The following is a 22,627-nucleotide window of genomic DNA, read 5'->3' as shown; positions in this document are numbered from 1 at the left end:
TGGTGTGCGCAGAGTGGAAGAAGCCCTTTCCTCCTCAGTTCAAAGTCTTCTCCCAATCAACAGTATGGCTACAGTGTACATCTTCTTAGATTTCAGGCAAAGTCGATTTTCAACTTGAAATTACTTGAAAAAAGATAGACAATATAGTGAGTAATATATACATTAGTTAAGAAAACACATAAAAGATTGACTTTTAGCAAGAATTAAAGAGTGAGAAGTTCTAATCCCCCGTTTGCAAGGCCAAGCATTTGATCTAAATGCATCGGATATCGATCGAGTAGCTTAGGCATAGTTAACGAGCAACAAACAGTAAAGTTATCAACATTTGCAAGAAACTATGCCAATGCTTAAAAATTTAAACAGATAAGTCATATTTCTTATTTACAAGATATCCTATGATACCAACATTTGCAAGAAACTATGCTAAAATTAGTCAGTGTTTACCGTCCCAGCCCTTATCGAGAGCCTATGATGATCCTTATCTCCACTCGAGTGCAGTTCTGATGGTCGTTCCTTTTGAGAGGTTCCACCACCAAACACATTACAGTGCTTGATTGTGTCTCTGTAAATCAATGACTCCCAAACCTCCCAATCTGCTTGGTGTAATGCAGTTCAACCAAGCAGCTAGCTAAGTGTGCTCCCTGCTGATTATGAAACTGATCGTACCACAAAAAAGCTTACTGATCTTGTCAACTGCTTTAATCACCCAAGCAGGCAATAAGATCACACACTCTGTTTGGTATATCATTTTATGGCTTAGGTTTACCTGCCTCCCATTGACAGGAATCTCTCCTTTGAGGTATTTAAGTATTTCTCATTGAACTCCAGAACAACTTATTTGGTCTATTTGTGCCTTCCTACTTGCTGCCCCAAATGACTGATTGGAAGTTGTTGCAGTCAGCAACCCCAGAATGATTTTTAAATTAAATTTGAATTCGAAACTAAATTTAAAAATATTTTAATACGATCCTCCTGAGAAAAATATCAGAAGCACGAACTAATCCTTCCAACCTCCCGCCCTCGTTCTGTGGTTACCTAATGATCCACGACTACTAACCCGACGCCTGCTCGCCGTCCCCCTCTTCTACCCGCAGCGTGAGCGTGTGGGGCCCACTAGGGTTATTCAACAAACTAAGAAGTTTAGAACCGGTCCATCTCGATCTTCCTGTTTATTTTACGTTCAGATCACCTGGCTTTCAAAGGACAGGCTCGATTGTCCTATTGCTTAATATTTCGCCGCGTTGGAAGTGTATGTATGCATTATAGTCTACGATGACTGCGACAATCCATGGAAGGTGTTTGGAAAGAAACAGCGCATCTGCGAAAGGAACGAATGGGTTATTGGACTAGCCTTGGTGGTGGACCTAGCCGGTCCAGGCCGGGCCCAAGCCTGCACAAAACAGGGCTGTCATTGCCGACGTACAATTGAATTGACCCACAGTGGTGGGTCAAACGGTCAGCCGATTCCAACTACTTCCCTTCTTCTCCTTTCTTTTATTCCTGTGTTACACGGCTGCTTAGCTCAGTCTCAGCCGCCAAATTTTACTCTTTTCTTCCCTTGAATAAGAATTCTTCTTCCTTCTTTCTTCCTCTTCGCCTTCTTCCTCCTCTAATCCGAGCGATCTCCTTCGTTTTCCTCCCAAATTTGGAAGGAAGGAAAGGAAAAGGGAAATGGAGGAACCGGAGTCTCCTTCCTCCTCTGCCTCTGGCACTCCGCGTAAGTCCCTCCTACGCTCCGCCACATGGAACGCCCGCTCTCAACCGCATCCTAATCACAACTCAAATCTGAATCCGAGCGCTAACCCTAATCGGCCCCCCAAACCCGGCCGCCTCGCCCTCCCCCTTCCCCCTCCCCTCACTGCCTGGCCCCGCCCCGCCTCCGATGACTGCCGCCACTGGCCCACTACCCCCTCCGCCTCTTCCTCCTCCAACCCGGCTGCAGATGACGGCGACCCAGACATCTCCCGCGTCGACGACCACGTCTTCCTCGGGGGCGACGCGGCCGCCCGCGACCGCGCGACCCTCCGCCGCCACGGCATCACTCACGTGCTCAACTGCGCCGGCGCCGCTTGTCCCGACCACTTCCGCGGAGAGCTCGAGTATAGCACTCTGTGGCTCCGCGACTCCCCCGCCGAGGATCTCGCCCCTGTGCTGTACGACGCGTTCGACTTCCTCGAGCGGGCGCGCGCTGCTCCCCGGGGCCGCGCGCTTGTCCACTGCCGCCGCGGAGCATCCAGATCTGCCGCCCTTGTCGTCGCGTACCTGATGTGGCGCCGCGCATTGACCTTTGACCGCGCGCTCCGCGCCGTTCGCGTAGCGCGTCCGTCCGCAGACCCAAACCTCGGCTTCGCCGCTCAGCTCCTCCACTGCCAACGCCGCTTCCTTACCCTTCCGCCGACATCTGTCTCCTCTGCAATCCGTGCATACCGCATGGCTCCGCAATCCCCCTGCGACCCCCTCTACCTCGTCCCCAAATCGGTCGACCTCTCCGCCACCGGTGCAAACATTCTTGATTCCCGAGGCGTATTCATCATTCACACGCCTGCCGCCATCTACGTCTGGCTTGGTCAAGGTTGCGAACCCTCCATGACCGCCGCCGCGGCTACCTCTGCTCTCCAGCTCGTCCGCTATGAGCGTGCTGACGGTCCAATTATCACAGTGCACGAGGGTTCCGAATCTGCAGCCTTCTGGGCCTCCTTAAACAACGACCCTTCGCCTCCTAACACTGATGAGTTCGTAGGTAAGCGGAGAGTAGAGCTCTATGATCTCGACTACGACATCTTCCGCAGGGCCATCCCTAGAGCTCGAGGGACACCGCCACTTCCGGCGAAGTCACCGGCGAAGGAGAGTGGTTGGACCCGTTTAAGACGCGAATTCGCAATCAAGGGTTTGAAGGAACTAACGAAAGCTGTGTTAGAGAGCAGGGTTTTTGACGACGAGGGCCTGCGGGTAAGCGATACAATTCGATCTCCAGGATCTTTCTCTATGGAGTCAAGCGCCACGCCATCATCGTCTACTGCCGACACTGCTTCAGTTATTTCTACCTTCTCGCCAAATTCCTTCTCTTCTTCTGATTGGTATAATTTGTCACCACCAAGCTCAGAATTATATAGGACGCGCCAAACTGAACTGAACTCGGATTTGCAATCATCTGTTACTGGGAATGTAAAGTGGATGGGCTCAAGAACTTTAGTTGAACGTAGACGAGATAATGCTCCTCTGGTTCTGTTACCATCATCTGCTGATGCCTCGGGGAGGCTTTCTTCAACAGAATTAGTAATGGATTGGTGCCCATCTCCTCCATTTATTTCAGAAGTGGAAGAAGACCAAGAAGCATTAGATATAGGACAACTCTCTTTGGATGCTTCAGACAAAGATGTCTCTGCCGAGGATGCACCTTCTGGTGCTGATGAGGATACTGAATTAATTCATCCAGTTCTTTTCAGGTGGCCTGATATGGATAAAGTGGAGGATGCGCATCATGGAGTTCTTAACTCTGACTCAGTGTTCTTATTGCTAACATCAGAATCGAAAGCAGGTTCTAGGAAGCCAATGATAAAAATGTATGTTTGGCTAGGAAGAAATAGTAGGCATAACATTCTAGGAGAGGAGGAAGAAAAAGAGACTGCACACGTTGATAGAATTGGCACCAAGTTTATCGAGCTCATGGGTATTCCATTGGATACTACTATACAGGTATGTTATATTTTTCTTTTGCCATACTAAATTAGCTTCTTGGACCTATATGCTAAATCGGAATTGTATACTTACCAGAAATCATTCTCAGTTCTCTATTTAGGAAATATATATATCTTCAATGAATTTATAATGATCTTTTAAACTCTTGAGATGAATTTGACTGAAACATCATCTAATGCTTTAGCAGTGTTTATACACTTTATATCCTTTTGTTTTTAATTAAGAAAGATCTCTGTTTGAAAATCTATTTCTAAGCATAAACTATTTCTATAATTCTATTTATACTCGACCAAGAGAAGACCTTTTTTTAGCAAGACAATGGTGTATGATTGAATAAACTATAGTATTTCTTATTTCCTTTTAATAGTCAACGAAAAGTATGTAATATGTCAAGATTTTTCTCAGTCTTGAGCTAGTTTTCTGCACCTTAAAGTTTGTTCACACTTATATATGGGCTGGGTACCATTTATTAACTTAAATAGATGAAAACTGGCTAAGCTAAAATAACAAGGAACATTTTGCCATTTCCTCAAAGCACGACTTTTTATACTTCATATCCAATCATCATTTAATCTTCGTTGTGAAATTTCTGCGTTTCATGTCCATCCTACTTCTGATTTGTGCTCAAATATATTTTTTTTGTCAGATTTGGGTTTGTAAAGGAGTAAAAAAAATACTAATGTTGAATTATGGGATTATACATATCATAGAGTTTCATAAAAGTTTCTAGGCCACTTAGTGGTTTATCGTTGTCATTGTACACATTGTTGTCTTTTCCTGTGGTTGAAGTTGCACTGATGCCCTATGATAGCCCAGAGCTTTATCCAGTTTTATTATATTGTGAGTTTTTCATAGGGATCACTTAGACACATTAAAGGTTTATAGTTGCTATTGTTTTCTGCTACCAATATTCGAAGTGTAAGGCTTTAGTAGTACTTGATGGATACATCAATTCCTCTATCATGTCTGACTTTGGATCAATCATCCTATTCCTCAGTTGAGTATGGCTTGTTAAATAAGTAGCATGTCATGGTTACTTTGTGTAATCCATGGAAATTCTGATGAGGTGACTGAGCAAAAAAAGTACAACTTGAGTAATGAATTAATAAGTAGAATAAAAATTATAGAAAAAGAAAAAGTATCTCTTACTCTAGATATACTAGAAAAAAGACCAGATTATGCAATGATGAGAATAAACAAGAATACTTGCCAAAAGCATATTATCCTCTTTTGAATGGCACATATCGTGGAAAAATAAACAAATTCTATTCACATACGACCATGAATCATTTAATTACTTCGAAAGAAAATTCGTCGAAAATAGTTTAGATAAATAAGCTTCATGGGCTATTTTCGATTTCTAATAATTACCAAGAATTTGAACATGGAAAAAAAATCCACTTAATGTAAATTCACCATGGAATTATATTATTAATTCGTTAACGTCAATTGATCAATTATCTTTTGAGTACATACCCAATTCTCATTTGAAAAAAATCTTCTAAACCTCACACCACTATATTTTTTATCATACTGTATTACTCTGTATATTTGGAAAGAGCCATTGCAATCAAAGGCTAAGGGAAAATGTCCTTTGACCACTTGAGAAGAATTCTATTGAGTTCCTTGTTCGAATACGTAATAGAAAGTCAAAATTTGTCCTTTAGATTACTTAGAAAGGAAGGAGAGAGGAGGTGGAAAGGAGGGATAAGGGGATAGGAAGAAGCCATGAGATTGATTACTTGGTGATGAAATGAAAAAAAATACTCTGTTGATGATCCATCACCTTCTCTTCCAAATTTGTCTCCTTTTGTCACTTCTTGGAAACCATTTGACCTCCTTACAACCTTTTGCAATCACAACATTCATATTATCACCAACATCCTCCACCTCCACACCATCATTTATGGCCATGGAGTTCATTGTTGCCCTCGACTTCCTCAACTCTAGAAGGTCCATATCCTCAGTGATGAGCACCATATTGGGCCATGGTGGCAAAGGACATTATGGCCCTTTTGCCTATTAGGTGACTCTTTCTGCCATTGCACTTATATTTGGGTGAAAGCCAAATTAGCCTAAATCCTTTATGTAAAATAATTTGTTAACTCCTTTCAATTCATAATATGTTAGTGTTTCTATAAAAAAAAAAAAATGAGACTCAGGATACCAGTTACTCCTCTAAGATGTCATTTCCATTATTCCATATTACTTGATTGCATAGATAAGTCTTAGAAATGTGCATGACTTTTTTTCTTTTAGAAAAACATCATTTATAGTCTCGATCATGCTATGAGACTCAGTAGTAGGGACTCTTCAAGAAACTTCCTATGTGAACGAAGAAATTTTTTCTTTTACAACCAATCTCTAGTAAAATTTCATACAAGAAATAAAGAGAGAGAAAGAGCAATAATGGAGTTAGTGGATCTAATTCCTATTCTCGTTGCCAATTCACCACTACTCCTTATGATGGGTCTGTAAGAGTAAGTATGCTGAGACCGAAAGGGGCATCCATATTCTCCCTTCCTGTGGAATCAGAATTTATCCTCCTAAATGACCATATATTAGTCTATAGTTGGGAAGTTAAACAATTAGAGTTGAAGGAGTGAGGGATACTATTTGATATAGTTACTAAATATAATTAAAAGGATTTAAATAACTTGGCCATTTCCTAAGTGGATTAGTAGAATTTATTTAGACTAGCTTAAATAGGAACTTGGCTCCATGTAAGAGATGTATTTGTAGTTGTTGAAGATTTTACTATGTTTGTCATCATATTATTTTATTCATGAAGTTAACATCATATAGTCTACTAGCATTAAAAGTGACGTATATATTTGTGGAAATAGATTTAGTGCCATGTTATGCATCACAAGCAAGAAGTCGATAAATCCAAGTGCTTTAGTTGGCAAATTTCATAGACATATATGCTTTAGTGTCTTGCAAGAAAAAATGATTGTAGAAATTCAAAATTTTAAGTTGAAAGAAAATGCAACGAGGGGGGTTAGAGTCTCTTTTAAAGGTCCAATTATGGCTCATTTTTAATGATAAATCAACCTATCATATCACTTCATAAACAAATAATCAATTTATAAAACAACACATCCAAATTTATATATATATATATATTTTAAAGTGCTCAATTCTCTCTCACCAAGGAGAACTTGACTCTAGTCAACTTGTCAATATCTGAATTTGGATGTCCTTTCCAATAGCTAAGGAGTAATATTAACACCATTTCGGTCTTAATCTTCGAGGAATACAATTTTTGCAATGTTTTTTCGTTGGTTGTCCCTTCTAATCAGGAAGCAATGCAACTTATTATGATGTAAAAATGCTCCATGTGGCTCTCTTGTAACAAAGTTAACATGCAAGAACAGATGGTCAAACATCTCCAATTAGTATAAATTTTAATTACAAATTTGAACTAATGGTTAAAATAGTTTGTAAGATAAGTAAATATACATTAGAACTATTTTTTCTCAAAATATGACTAAATAAATTAATAAGAAGGCCCTTGGAGTAATTTTTATGAGATAATTCAACTACATGAATATAAGAGGATATATTATATCATCACTAAGTACTTTATAATAATCAATTCCTAAAATAACTTATTCTAGCATATGAATTTCTCTTAATGGACGGTTGACCTAAGAACGCTGGTTTGCTTGGTCGTCCGCTGCAAGCGCTTTCCGATTTATCATGGTGGCTGGTGGGAAACTTCTGTGGAGCCGGTCTGTCACCCCAAAATTAGTCAACGTAGGCGGGATACCTGGTGCCAACTAAAAACAAGAATCCTATTTTGTTTTGACTACTTATAAATAAACAAATTCAAAGTTTTGAAAAATTAAACATCATGGTTCAAAAGTTTCAATCTCATTTTTATTCTCCACATTATTATGCTCGCTTTTAGTTGTTCTTTTTGGCACCGTGTGAATACTTCCAAGTGTTTATCTAAATATGCCGCCATTCTTGGCATCTAAGTAAATTTTCAAACTTCTAGAGAAATAAAAGGATAGATAATAATTTGTTGGTGCAAGGAGCACTAGATGATTGAACCTGAGTTTTGATATTGGCAAAGAGTTCAAAGTTAACTCTTATTGTTATATTGATGAGGTTGAACAAATGTGCAGAAAAGTCCTAAGTGATCTTAGACAAGGTAAAAGTCCTAGTGAATATTAAGCAGGTGGAAAGTCCTAGTTGCGGTTAAGCAAGGAAGTCCGAGAGATTGGACAAAAGTCTTAGCAGGTCGAGGACATCAGGTGGAAAATCCTAAAGTCTCCCGGATGCTGAGCAAAATTCCAAATGGTTGAGAGGACCAATTTGGCACCAGGTAAACTCTCATGAGTGGACTAGGTGAGGGTGCATTCCCCGTAGAAGGAACAGTAGGCATAAGATTTCAAGGAAATTCAAAAGTCAGATCTAGACAATCTCTAGACTTTCAAATTATCTTTATTTTGACTCTGCTAACTCTTTGGTGCTGGAAATATTATTTGTGTTAGACTAACATTGGTTGCAAAAGCAAAATTGAAGAGGCTGGCCGAAGCCCTCTGCGTTTGAGGCGCAGAGGCACCTCCTGTGCGATGGAGACGCTTCAATGCAGAAGGCGCAAAGGCGCCTCAGTTCGAGGATGCGCCTCCGTGCAAATTAGATTCAAGGATAGACTTTGCTTCAACGCTTGCCGCATGGAGGACTCGTGGCGTCTCCATTTGGATGGAGGTGCCTCCGGTCAATAAGAACCAGGCTTTTTGACGCTGATCTTGATTGAGTTGGAGATGCCTCCAATTGCTTGGAGGCGCCTCAGTTCACCTATATAAGTACAATGCTGAACAATACTCACAACACCTTCTACAACTTCTGTTCTTGCGCATTGCTTCGAAAAGCTCCCGCTCAAATGCTGCTCCAACAACAATGCCTAAGATACCACTCCAAGTTATTGGTATAATCATTTTGTTTATTGTACTTTCAATTCCATACATTTGTAATCATTCGAAGTTTTAGTGGATTGTCCAACGAAAGCACTCAACCAATGTGGGCCTTGGAGTAGAAGTCGTCAAAGGTTTCGAACCAAGTAGAAAACAAAGTGTTAGTATTGCTTTATTTGTTCTCTTAATTCTCTTTCCGCTCTGCTTTCTCGAACACTTTACGAAAAAAAAGTGAAAAAGTCATGAGCGCTATTCAACCCCCTCCCTCTAGCGCTTTCAATCCTACATAATTGCTAAAGGTAACTGATGATTGTGGGGTCATTTTAAACAATCTAGCAGATTCAACCTTTCTTTGGTTAGAAAATTTTCAAAAAGATGATAAGTATGTTCCCGTGCCTTTCAAATGGTTTTCACAATCATATTTATTGGTTGCAAACTAGTATAGGACTGAATTGTGCCATTGCAGGTGCATAGTGTTCCAAATCATATAAATTGGTTCTAAAGTCAGAATGGAGCTCAAATGGTAGATCAATAGTGTGTCTGTATATATATATATATATATATATAAGGGTTGTTACCCTAGTTACCTTGTGAGCACCATGTGTAATTGTTTTTTTAAAAAAAAAGCTTAAATACTATAATCTAAACCCTAAATTATAAATTCTAAACCCTAAGCTCTAAAAAAATAAAGGAAAAAAAAATACATGATGCACACATGGTGAGCGCCATAAGATAAGTAGAGTAACAAAATTCATATATATATAGGCGCGCACGCGCGCACACACACGAGGTGAGTCCAAGTTTGGCATAATAATTGTTTATTTAGACAATCTGAGTGTTTTATATTGATGCAAAATATTGTTGTTGGCTGAAACAGAGGCAAAGATATTTTGATTTACCCTTCATTTCTTTCTCAGGTTCCTTGATTTATTGTGATGTTCCTTGGTCCTTCACCTTCATGCCTTTGTAAATTTTTAACGTAATCGACTACAATTCTGACTCTTTAAACAATTTCAGTTTCTATAACTAGATAGGCTCAATGGTGTTTGCAAAATTTGCCCTTGTTTTTTCGTTTATAGGGAATTTGGGTGACAAGATTTCCGTTGTGATTCCCAAGGTTAAACCATCTCTGAAAGAGTGAAGGTTTATGTTTTATTTATTGGTGAACTCATCCTTCTGAAAAACTTGTGCCATAACATGTGTCAGAGCTCTTGACAAGTTGTACAAAAGACTTTCCTCCTTTTCCTTGTTAATTGTCATTTTGATGAACCTTACACTGAATAATATCATTTAAACATCCTAATATATTCTCTCAAGTCTTATTGAACCCTTGGTTTTTAACTCTATATATTCTTCTTGCTTTATCATCAATTTATGGTTGATATATTAACCTGGCAGTGGATGGATCTCGTCCATGTAATTAGTTATGAAGAAGGAACGCAAGAGTACTTTTTCTGAAAGGGATTTATTACAAGCTTACTTGCCTTTTACCCACCCAAGATTTGCTGTGATGATTTACAGATTTCTTACATGCTTACTTGCTTGTGACATGTATAATCTGCTATAACAAACAAAACTCTCGTGATTTGTTGAAGGATCCTGATAAACAAAAATTGCAGCATCTACATTAAGTGCAATATGACAAAAAGGTTTTTGCAGATAAAAGTAGTCATCAAACACAGAGTGAATGTGCATAACAGAAAAACCATGTTTACGGCTGAGAAAAAGCAAATATCATTAGAAGCCTCAATGAATATAAGGTTTGAAAATGTCAAACAAAAGCTAATCATGGTCATTAAATGACAAATAATAATTATTTAATAGGTGTTTCCACATACCATAGGAAAAATCCTGGGAAAATTTAGATTCCAATTCAGAAGGCAACACATCCTTGACCAGAGATTTGGAAATGGAATCTTCTAAGAAAGCCTCCCGGCATAGAATCATTTCAGCAGTTGTACAATCGATTTGTGCATCCTGATAACTGACTATTTCATTTTGCTGACGTAAGGTTACAATAGGCAAGCTACTTGTTTCAACATCAGTTACCATATAGTTGTCTTCAATTAAAGGTGCACCTTGGTTAGAAGTAGGTTTCTCAATTTTCTCATTGCCCCCTTCACTGTAATGAAAACAAACTTCATCCATGTTTTGACAAGAGATACAGCTTCTACCTGGATTACCTGAAATAGAAGTATCATGCATTTCGAGAGTATCTTCTTCACCCAACTGCAGTAACATGCCACCAGATGCCAAAGTTGAACTAGCAGAGCAAGATTCATCTGTGCATACGGCAGCTTGATCTGCATATGCATGTTTTAAACCACTCAAACACGAGTATCCAGAAGAATTTTCAGACATTTCAGCATTCAATCTTTTATTTTCCACATCATTTTCAAGACCTGAATTAATGCAAGAAGAAACTTGTTCAGTTTCAATTTCAGTATAAAGTGGTCTATATGTGCCAGGAAAATTTTCCAAATCTGAATGTGCAGTAATGTGACTGCCACACCTCACATTGTCCATCTCATCCTTTCTATTACTTAACTGATGCAAAATGAGCGCGTCCTTTTGTCCAGATGATCCCAGTTCAACAGAGGAAGAAGCAAAAGAATTATCATTCCCAACGTTGTGCTTCATGATGTTCACATCAACTCCATAAGACGGCTCTGTGCACAGAATATTTGTGAGAGAAATGTTGTTTCCTAGCACAAGATGCTGTTTTCTGCTGCTGGACCTGTCTGTTAGAAGTATTGCAATACCCATGCCCTCAGAGTTATCAACCCTGTCATTTGGACAAGGAGTTTGTAGTGACTGTGATGATTCATTTTTACAATAGGAGTCTAGATCATTAGATTCATTTGGGATTAATACTTCCTGTTTAGTAAGATTCTCTTTGTGAATCATCAGGTTTATTCCACTATCCATGGAGAAATCAGTTGCTGGTATTTCCCTAATTTGTCCATGCTGTTCATGAGTAGAATGAGGTCTACTGTGATGCAGCACAGGCATACCCATTTCCCTTTGAACCTGATGACACAGTGCGCCATTAGGATCATCCCGGGATGCAACTTGCCTGGTCCCAGAAGCTTCAGAAGCTATCGCCCCGTGTATTGCATAGCATTCTTGACACACATCCACAACCATATCCATGACCATGAAGCTTTTTCCACATTTCAAGCAAATGCATAATCTTTCAATAGAATTGATCTCCTGGGAAGTAGCATTAGTCTCAGATTCTTTGGAATTTACCAAACAACATGATGCTAAACATTCTTGACAAACATCCATATCCATCAAATCAAAATATTTTCCACATTTCAAGCAAATGCTCACTTTTTTACCAGCATAAATATCTAAAATCTCATAAGCAAATGATGCATCTTGACAAGCAACAGTATTTCCGGCAACACCATCATCAGCCATTGATTTGTTCAACTTTGAGTCCACTTTGCTGGGCATACTCTCGTCAAAAATCCCAATACTACTTTGGCATTTTCCAGAGTAAGTGTTGTGACAAGTATCTTCATTTACCTCATCTAATTTATCTAAGATAAACACTTCCTCTTGGAATCCAGTAATCTTTCTCCTATCCCATTTGCCAGCCAGATCACTTTGATCATGGTCAGCATCCTCTAAATCAAGAGGAAAATGTGCCCTGTGCTCAGAAGTTGCATTACTGCTGGTTGTGAGTGAAGAATTCCTAGAAAGCATAGACCCATGCACACTGCTTGTTTTCGTAGAGTAAAATGTGGTGGCAGGAACACTAGATAACAACGGCCTGAACATATTTTGAGGAGTTCTATTGTGATCCTACACAGAGTTTTGTAAATAGAGATTTCAGTGAGTTAAAAAATGTAAAAATTGCAATAGTTCCACACATAAAAGAAAGTATGAACCAAACATAAGCTGAATATTCACCAAGTTTTCTGCCATATGAAGAATCAATTTACACTGCATAAGAAAACAGTGAACTAAGAAAATGAAACAACTATGTTTAACCCCCAAAAAACACGACAGCAATAACTGCATATGACAGAGTAGCAAGGCTGATCAAATCAAATTTCGAGTAATGAATAGCTTTGATGAATTTCAAATCATAAGTCTAAGGTTCAATTTAAAATTATAAAATATCTTAGAAAATCATTCTACTTTTATTCTTGAGATTCTAAATATGTAAAATTAAATAATAAGCTATTTAATAGCATACTCTCATAAATGGAGTAAATTAAACCATTATAAATAGAGTAAATTGATGTTTATTCAGAATAAAAATACATAGGATCATATCTCTGATTCATAAATAATTGTTTATTTTATTCAATTACGAATCGAAATGAGATGAGCAATCAAAAATTTCTTTGTCAAATTCTTTTAACATATCATCCTTGACTCTACCCTTGTTGTCAATCTTTGAGTTTCAATTGTGTCAACACAGCAGTAGATAAAGAGAGGCGGACAATGACCATGCTATGTAATGAGAGAAATAAAGGGTGACAGAGACATGATACAGCTTTTAAATCACCATTGATTTTGCCTTCATTGTCTTCCTGTGCATTCACAAATATGGACTTAATGATAATGAGTCCACCTTGGTTATCGTCAACTATAGCTTCAGGTGATAAAATTTTTCTTCTTTTATATTATCATTGACATTGAGATTTACTTTTATACCTTTATGATGTAACATAAGATGCATCTTTTTTTTTCTTATTTTATAATGAATATAGTTCGATTTGTAATATATGGGGTTTAATTTAATGCCTTAATGAGTTCCTTTTAATTGGACAAATTTAATGTTTAATGGATTTATTTCTCATTTTAAGAATCGAATAAAATAAGATTTTATCAAATCATATTAATCTAAACCAAAGCATCATTGTTCTTTTATATTTTGGTTCATATATAGAAAATGTATCGTTTTATATATGAATCAGAATCCATCAAATGATATGAACCATGAATCATATGATTTATTAAATAGTAGAACATCACTTGTCTATGTAAGGCCAACAAGCGCAGAAGACATACAAAGTTATCAACCTATTTCTGAAATTCTCAAACAATCAAAAATAAGAACCAGAACTTCCTGCTTTGTTTAAGGAGATTATAGTTATCGTAATAATAATCCCACATGGATTGTTTTCTTGCCTTGCCTTGCTAAACTAGGCTGTTTTCTTGCCTTGTATTGTTAAACTTTATAAGGCAAACTATAGTATCTCTTATTGATTCAATACTATTATTTCCTTCTCCAATTAAACTTTGAATGAGAATGAGTCCTCTCTTAAAACTACAACAGATACTCCAACAGGAGACTCACTATTTCCTTAGCAATTTTGCTAAAGCCGATAATACCTGAGAAGTTCCAATATCACCATATTTATCTTGTGCCAAACACCACCTCTCTCAGTAATGCCTCTATCAAGGCCTCATTCAAGTCAACTACATGAATGTCATTGCTCCATTGAGCTCTATGCAAGGCAATGTATCCTCATTGAATAATAGAGAATATTTTTTTGATAAATTCTAACACGTTATCAATAAATCTTCTTGATCCTCCTCCATAGCTATCAATTTGAGGGAGCACATAGAGATTGTGGCCTCCCTCCATCTAATCACTAGCCTCCCTCTTACCCCTTTGCCTCTCTATTATCCATGCCATCTTATGATTGCGCTCTAATGACACCACCGACTATTGTACAATCTCCACCTTCCTGCTCTCCATTGTTAATAAGTGGTTGTTCATGGAGTTCCATGATTCAACATCCGTACACACTTTTGTAACTCACCAACATTGCAGGCACTATCCTATGTAAACACCTCCACCTTGGTTACCACGCCTAAATTGCTTCTCTCAAATTGAAGAGTTGTGTGTTATACTATCATACTGTCAATCACTTAGACATCCCATTGAAAATGCAATCATCCATAGGTAATGTAAACCTTTGGATATGACACTAGGTGATAACCTAAAATCTTTTTTATTTGTGACCATTTGCAAATATCCCCTCCTCCTGAAGATTATGAAGGTCATCCTTGGGGCTAGGCAAGTCATCTAATCTAGCTTTGGATGGTAATTTGACAAGTTTTATGGTATTTAATCATATGTTATCTTTTTTATTGGATAAGGTAAATAAATTATGATCCAAAAAAAGTGCACAATCATGTATGGGTGTACCCAATCTATGTCCTAACATCCTGAACATTGTACCAATGCAGACCAGGGATCTGATTGAGTAGCTTTAGTGGTCTGTAATTGTGTGTCCGTCCCATATACAATAGTCTGATAAGGGAACAGCCTTTATAGCTGCCCAGCCATTATCTGCATAGAAGATATGCAAAAATGTGCATGTCTTCAGCACTTCTCGGCCTTTCAAACCCGAGCACTCTTCCCAGAAAGTTGTGCTGACACCAAGCCTTGGTGGATAGTCAACATCCCTAAGTTGCTCAGTTGCCTCTCACTCTGTTGGAGGATCATCAATGGATATCTCCCTTGTGTTGGAATCCCAAGGTTATTTTGATGTGATCAACAAGTTAAGTTAAGTCCTGTAGTGTTTTAACTTTGTGTCTAAGTGTGCAGGAGCTTAGGAGCACAGAGGGTCGAGCAAAAGACGCAGCTAGCGAGAAGGACGGCACGGGAGAGAGCCGACGGGCTCGGTGCGTCCGAGGGACGAAGTGCTGCGGAAGAGTACGCTGGTGGACGAGAAGGAGGGCGCGGCGTTTCCGAGGGACGAGAAGTCGGAACAGAAGGTTGCTCGAGAAGACCGGAAGTTGGGTTCGAGTGAGCCCTATTCCGGATGGTCGAGATCACCCAAGCAAGCGGAGCCGGAGCGGAAGACCCGGACTGAGGCGAGCTGAACCGGAGCAGAGGGCCCGGACCTGGATTTTATCCAGATCGCAATCAAACACGATATATGCGAAAGGGATAAAGTTTTATCCCCTTCTAGACACCTAGAACGCTTCCAGACCCCCCGACCAAGGCTATAAATATAGCCTTGGTCCAAGAAGCTAACAACAAGCAATTCTTGCATTCAACACTTGTGTACTTCCTTGTTAGTTTAGCTTCTTTCTTTTTGCGTTTTCACTGCTGTAAGAGGCTTCTCTGCCTGAAGGAGATCTTTTAGTGTGCGATTTATTCCTTGGATTAACAACCTCCCCGGTTGTAACCAAGTCAAGTCTGTGAGCCTCTTCTTGTAGTTTATTGCTTTCTTTATTTAATTATATGCAAGTGTTTAAGTTATAAGTTCAAGAAGGGTGTTTTGTGTTTGTGTTTTTTTAAGGCTATTCAACCCCTCTTCTAGCCGGCCAACGCGGACCAACACCTTGCACCACAATTGCCCCTCCATCACCTTGGCAAAATAGGTGCTAGGCCTCAGTATATGAAGTCATCAGCCTAGGTCAGTTGTTTGCTTCTTGCTCCACCCACCAACAGAGGCAGCCCACTTACTCCCATTGTTGTGACACCATGACCATGACTTTGGTAGTCGAAAAATGTTGCTGAGGGTACACTAATATGTTATCCTTGGTTGTATTGGATGTTGTGATATCATGGCATCCCCTATTGCTGAGGGTACACTAATATGTTATCCTTGGTTGTATTGGATGTTGTGATATCATGGCATCCCCTAAGGCTCTACCTGATTGATTCACTCTGATTCCCAATTCATTCCGATTCATTTTCATTCCACTTATGTTCCTTCCATGATTATGATATCACCATTTGTAGAAAAATAGAGCTTTATCTCCATGTATAGCATATCACTTATCAAATTGGATAACTAAATGCTAAAGAATTTTATTTCTCCACAATTTCTCATGGACTGCAAGAAGCCTTGGCTATCAAATTCACCAAAGCTTTCAAGTTTAACCATGATAAATTATGAGAACATGCATACTCAAACTTCTGGAGAATACTTATGCTTGCCACCTCTTCCATCACAAGGATGCTTCCAAGTCCTGCAATTTTCTATTGATATTTCAATAGCTTGAAGCTCTCACAGTGTATTCATGTACTTAGACTTTAATAATTATATTTTTATTTTATCATAATATGTTTAACTAGCTAAGCGCATTGGTGCAAGCTACATGCCAGCATAGCTGATAAAGTTAACTTTGAAGTGCATTAAAGCATGATTTAAAATCTCATACCATGTAGGCAAAACAATCAAAATGTATCATTCCAATAAATTATCAAATTTGATACTACTCAGTACATACAAGGTCTCCTAAGTCGTCGTCCCAATGATGTTGATAAATATTATATGATGCCAACACTCAACACCCCTTGATATATTACAACACGGGTCAAGATGTATTGAGATAATGTTGTTTTTTTTTTTAGTGTGTTGTCATACAAGATAATGTCAAGATAGTACCACGGCAGATGGAAAACAAAGTTTGAACTTAAGTATATAATTGTCTTTTTTTTTCTTTTTCTTCATTTTCTTTGTCCTACCTCTAACTCACTAGTGGCACCACACATCAAAATGTTGGTACTATATCGAAATCAGTATCGCGGAAACTTTAGAATATTAAAGTAGGGAAAAAAAGAAAGTACAAAAGGAGGGAACCCTTGTTATGCAATTTAGAGAAAATGTGAATTGATTTAGCTAGTAATATAACTAACATTTAGGCATCAAATCATTCTAACATAGTCAAAACCATATTCTTTTTTTATTAAAAAAGGTTTAAGGGGTAGAAAATCTGAAATACCACAAAGGTAGTGCAAATAAAAGAAAAGAAGCACACAAGGATGATGAACACATGATGAAATATTCCTGTATGTATGCCACAATGTGTAAATTATATGTATGTATATATATTCCAACAGTTGAGACAAAGATATTGTATAAAGGACTCAATACAATACCACATTAGTAAAATATCTCATGTGGAATTATACCCATATATACTATTATAACACCAATAACTCATAAAAGTAACTTCTAAGTCCTATCACCAACGAACATAGTCGTATCTAATGAGAAACATTCTGTAAAAGTACTTCATATATCATGATGACTGACTCCGATTTCATACTCACAATTATTGTCTCTGTAAAGCTTTGCAATACAACAACAGTTTTCCAAATATAATAATATAAGTATGCAAAAAATATATACAAAACAAGAATTCATGAGACAAAGGCAGTTAACAGATATGCAATTAGTAGAAAACTACACTTGACTTTGAAGCTAAAAAACACACAGGTAGACAATCAGTTCACACTTATGGCTCCATATGAACAAATTACAAGTGTCAGTTTCTAAATGATAAAGAATAAAGATAGTTGATAACCATGCATAACAAAAATGCATGTTCCTCATGTACCCAAAGGATTATTATTCAGTTCCTATGCAACAATTTGAAGGGGAGCCTTGGCGCAACAGTAAAGTTGTTATCATGTGACCAAAAGGTCACGGGTTCGAATCCTGAAAACAACCTCTTGCAAAAAGCAGGGTAAGGCTGCGTACAATGAATCCTTCCCCGGGATCCCACATGGCAGGAGCTTCGTGCACCGGATTGCTCCTATGCAACAATCTCCATTCTTTTCAAGTATTAGATTTACCAATTCCACCAACCTCAAAATTTTGGTAGCATGACAAACAAAAGTAGTTCAGTTTGTTTTTAGAGAGAAATGAATAAAGAATTTACTAACAATGAGTAATTTCACAAAATCAGCACTAGTATAGGAATGGTTGAAGCGCAAAAAAGTCATTTTTAACAAAAATCCAACTCAAACAAATTTCCAGTATTTTCAGAGGGCCAAGGGTTGAAGAGTGTTCAAGAGTATACATGCTCCTAAACAAAAGATTGTAGCAGTAATAAAGCAATGTACAGCACTTTACCGTTTGCCTACAAGCAAAATCAAAGGATCTTTTTGGAGCAAAACTTGCAGAGAGAGATCCTGAAGGTTTCTTGGAAAATCCCAGAGCTCTGTTGTGTGCAAAATTTTGATATTTCCTTGTAGCTGTATTAACCAAAACTCCTGCAGAAGCATGTGATTGAGCATCATCTTCCTGGGAAGATGATGCAGATGGCTTGCTAATATAGCTAAATTTGTCACCTTCACTGTTACGTGGTGATATTGTACTTCTAGAAGAAGATGGTGACATTGACTGCCTTCCATATTTCGACATAGACCCCCTTCCATTACCAGATATCGGTGATGAACCACGGACACGTGTTGCTGACTGGTCTGTTAGGGAAGTTCGAAGGTTAGGTGGCACATCAGTGGAGAAACCAGGAAGATTTGATGGCCATCCTCGCAGTTTTGGTGAGGCAGAATTCCCACGATTTGCCTTTACAGGTGACATGCCCCCTTTACCAGTGAATTTCTGCATACTGGAACCAGTGCTTATCCTCCGTGATGGTGGAGTCGAAGACATTTGAGCTGATGGCAATGATTTGGTTGGAGGTGTGGAAGGCCTCCGCAAGTGTGTTGCAGATCGAAGAATTGGAGGTGGGCTTGAGTGAGGAACTGAGGATGGCCTACTTCTTGGACGGGAGACACTATAGTTAGAGCTAGGAGATGAACTTAATCTATGTGGACTCTCACTGCTTCTTTTAGGCCTTGCAGACTGTAAGAAGAATAATCAAAAAAAATATACTTGAAAGAAAGGGGGATAAAATGAAACTTCCCATACATGAAATGTTGTCAGAAAAGGGAATTCATACCATTGATATATTCGAGATTGGAATAGGTTGACTTCTTGTCCTGCCTCTAGAAGAATTTGGAGATTGTGACACATCATCATCCAGCGAAGGAAATAGAGGAGTATCAGGAGGAGTTAACAACCTGAATGGAAAGCAATTTATTAGTCATGATTTGATATAGCTAAATTTCCAAGAGAAGGTACAAAACTGTTATCTTCTTATACCATAATTGGATAACAAACAAAGGCAAGCTCAAAACATAACAGCTAAGGAACCAACAGAAACTTCACATTACATGCTTCATGCTCGGGAAAAATATAACAATAGTCTATTCCAGATTCTTAGCACCTAAGTGTCTCTTTACAACATAGTGGAGTGACTATTAACATTGTCATCGAGCCAATGAACAAAGCCTCTTACATAAGGGAACATACCAGTCATAATCATTCTTCTCACCATCTGCATCAAGTAGGCCATTTCTCTCTGTTCGAACTGGTATGGTGATCCCAAGATTAAAATCCGAAACATATCTCAATTTTGCTGAGATGAGTGACAAATTTGTATAAATCAGTACTTAAACACAGATGAGAAATCTAAAGAATAAAGTCTATAGATCAGGAAATCAAAAGCAGAATATTGATATTACATATAGATTCATCAAAGTCGTCACAGGAGTGCAGCAAGAAGTTGTCTCTTTCACGGTTCTGCAACTCGTTAAACAGGAATAGATCATCATCCTTGGCCTTGAGAGAATATTTTCTCTCAAAACTGTGGCCCCGTTTGTGGGCGCTTTCTGCTTTAAGCTCTGTCACTAGGGAGCGCCTGGTCAAAGGTGAAGAAGGCATCTTATAATCTTCTAGTTCTTCTTGCAGACAAAATTGCTTCTAGATCCTCACATATTAATGTTCAATAGGTGCGCAATAAAACCAGTTGCTTAGGACCTTCATCCAGATTGGATCAATGTTAATGTGACTACCTGCGGATCGAGCTTGCAATTAATAACGTTAAGATAGAGAAACGGAAAAAAAAAAAATGTTTCCGGGCAAACACTCAAATCTAGAGAATCCTCGGCCTTTTTGCTAACTGTCGTGAAACTTTCAACACATAATGCCAAATCGTAACAAACACATGTTTGTTAGACTGATCAGCAAGGAACAAGGAATCATCAGAAAAGAGCGTATAATGCATGAATTATGAGGTAAGGTCATCGAAGTACAAAACTAAGCGTCGAACTGACCTACTACATCAAAATTCATTTTTTTTTCACAGACAATTCTCTCAACGCTACAGCAGAACAAGCAAAAAGAAGAGACAAGGAACATCAATGAACTCCTACCTCCCGCATTCAAGCTACAGGATGCCGACAAGTAGAATCCCCCGTTTTCATTCTTTTCCTCCCGAAACCTCCGATCTGCTTCTCTCCGAGCCCTCCGCTTAGAGCATCTGCACCAACTGCCAACCTAAGCGGCCAAACCAGCCTCTTCAAGACCCTTATCCTCCACAAGGAACGAATTATTGGTAGGAAAGAACGGCATTGGGCCACCAAAGCCAGAATCCGGCGGCGGATTCGTGGCGGAAGCACAAGGGCCAGCTTTCTCACAATTCGAAGGTTGGGCGAGTCGGGTAAGGGGATGACTGCAGAGATTTAGAGTGGATTCAAAGGAGAGAAATTAGGGTTTCTCTTTCTCCGATCTTTCGTTTTAGCTTTTCGCCTTCTTCACCCCACCCCCACCGTGCTTTCCTCTGAACCACGCTTTGCTCGCAGACACACATACGAACAACCACTCTCTTTTCCCTCTCAAGTATTAAAATTACACGAATGCCACTGGCGCTCTTCCTAAAAAACAATTAACTTATAATTATTGTACCATAAAAACAATTAACTTATAATTATTGTACAATGGAACAATGAACTTATCATTATTGTACACTGGAAACAATTAACTTACTTTTTAGATTATACTCATGTGATAGTACTATAACTTGAGTTATTTAATTTTTGTGTCAAATTTAATAATATTACTTCTTTATTTAATTGTATGAGTCTTTAATTTTTTTAAAAAAAAATATTATTTTTGTTATTGACGACATTTCTAGGTATTAATGAGTTGGGCTAAGGATAGGTATGAGTCTATCCATTTATCATGATATATTGAAATCGATGTACACGTGTGATATCTATAGTGTTAGATATAACTGGCGACGTCACACTGGCTCGTCTAGCACATGCATTAGTTTAATTGAGTCGTGCCCAACTAACTTGAGCTTATTAGATCAAGAGTTGTATTTAAAAAATAATAATAAACAGAACAATTATAAAAAAATATTTAAAATTTTAGAAGAAAAAAATGGCTTGTCACCCAAGTCGACTATTTGTCGATAAAGTAGGACTAGAATTGATTATTCCTGTGAATTATTTCTTACGAATTGTATTCATATCCGCCAAATTAAAAAAAAATAGATAAATACATATTCCTGAATTATTTTATTTTTAATAATAATTTTTTCTTGCACAGGGATTGACAGAATTGAGCCTCCGATTCTACTAAAGTCGGCTGTGCTCTTCGATCTTCATCTTCCTCGGCTAACTTTTTTCAATCGAGGACGAAGCTCTTATGAAAACTTTGACCTTTCTCATTGCTTGGCCTTCCTCTTCTCAGCCACTAGGAAGAAAGTAAGCGCGAGAACGGAGAAGGCCGAGAAGCATGCAGCAGCTATATCCAGCGACGCGTGCCGGCCGGAGATCCCGATGATGTGGAACAGGTTGGTGGTTTTCTTGGCATCGGTGGTCTGCCCGTAGGCGACCTCGACGTCGGAGGAGTCGAGCGCGTAGGCCCTCACGAAGTAGGTCGCCGTGGGGATGCTCCGCTCCACGGCGTAGTCGTAGGAGCCGCCGACGGAGGCGTAGGGCGTGGTGGTGATCTTGAACGGACACGTCTTGTCCTTCTTGAGGTCGTCTCGGGTCTTGCGCCACCTGCGGTCGACCTGGCTCACCGGCGCGTAGCACAGGCTTATCTTCACCTTTGCGTAGGCCGCGCCGGTGCCGGCGGGGAGGCTCCCGTTAAGAGCCCAGCTCACTCTGATCTGATCCACGCCGGCATACAACACTGCACGCCCAACCAAGAAATCTCTATGAAGTTACAGTTCCAAACTTGTACGAGGAGAAAGCACTAACCTTGGCCTGGTCTTGGTGATGCAGTGACTATGAGAGCCTGGTGCAGGGAGGAGAACAGCACTGCAGAAGAAGTCCTCAGAAAACAGAGGAGGAGAAGAAAAGTTGCAATTTGATGCAGGAGGGAAGAAGGCATTTTGATTGACTCTACTTCTTCATGGAGAAAAAGATTGTG

The 22,627-nt window shown here is 39.0% G+C and overlaps 3 protein-coding genes across 3 annotated transcripts; 1 reads left to right on the top strand and 2 right to left on the bottom strand.

Moving 5' to 3' along the window:
- Positions 1-1,491: 1,491 nt before the first annotated feature.
- LOC122022704 (protein-tyrosine-phosphatase MKP1-like) lies at positions 1,492-7,530 on the top strand. The gene has a single exon (XM_042580773.1). It carries the CDS (start codon positions 1,672-1,674, stop codon positions 3,724-3,726), a length of 2,055 nt encoding a protein of 684 aa, XP_042436707.1. The 5' UTR covers positions 1,492-1,671; the 3' UTR covers positions 3,727-7,530.
- A 2,813-nt stretch (positions 7,531-10,343) lies between these two features.
- On the bottom strand, positions 10,344-21,067 carry LOC122023661. Its single transcript, XM_042581910.1, has 6 exons — positions 20,617-21,067; positions 19,927-20,256; positions 19,715-19,820; positions 19,302-19,422; positions 18,473-19,204; positions 10,344-12,437 (listed from the first exon to the last, which is right to left on the bottom strand). Exons 2-6 carry the CDS (start codon positions 20,123-20,125, stop codon positions 10,407-10,409), a joined length of 3,189 nt encoding a protein of 1,062 aa, XP_042437844.1. The 5' UTR covers positions 20,126-20,256; positions 20,617-21,067; the 3' UTR covers positions 10,344-10,406.
- A 671-nt stretch (positions 21,068-21,738) lies between these two features.
- On the bottom strand, positions 21,739-22,627 carry LOC122024456 (high-affinity nitrate transporter-activating protein 2.1-like). The gene is made up of 2 exons (XM_042583089.1): positions 22,456-22,627; positions 21,739-22,387 (listed from the first exon to the last, which is right to left on the bottom strand). The coding sequence occupies exons 1-2, from the start codon at positions 22,586-22,588 to the stop codon at positions 21,915-21,917; spliced, it is 606 nt and encodes a 201-aa protein (XP_042439023.1). The 5' UTR covers positions 22,589-22,627; the 3' UTR covers positions 21,739-21,914.

This window comes from Zingiber officinale, chromosome 9B, assembly GCF_018446385.1.
Source record: "Zingiber officinale cultivar Zhangliang chromosome 9B, Zo_v1.1, whole genome shotgun sequence".
Lineage (NCBI taxonomy): Eukaryota > Viridiplantae > Streptophyta > Magnoliopsida > Zingiberales > Zingiberaceae > Zingiber > Zingiber officinale.
Note: the sequence above shows the minus strand (reverse complement) of the source record. Positions and strands in the feature narration are given on the sequence as shown.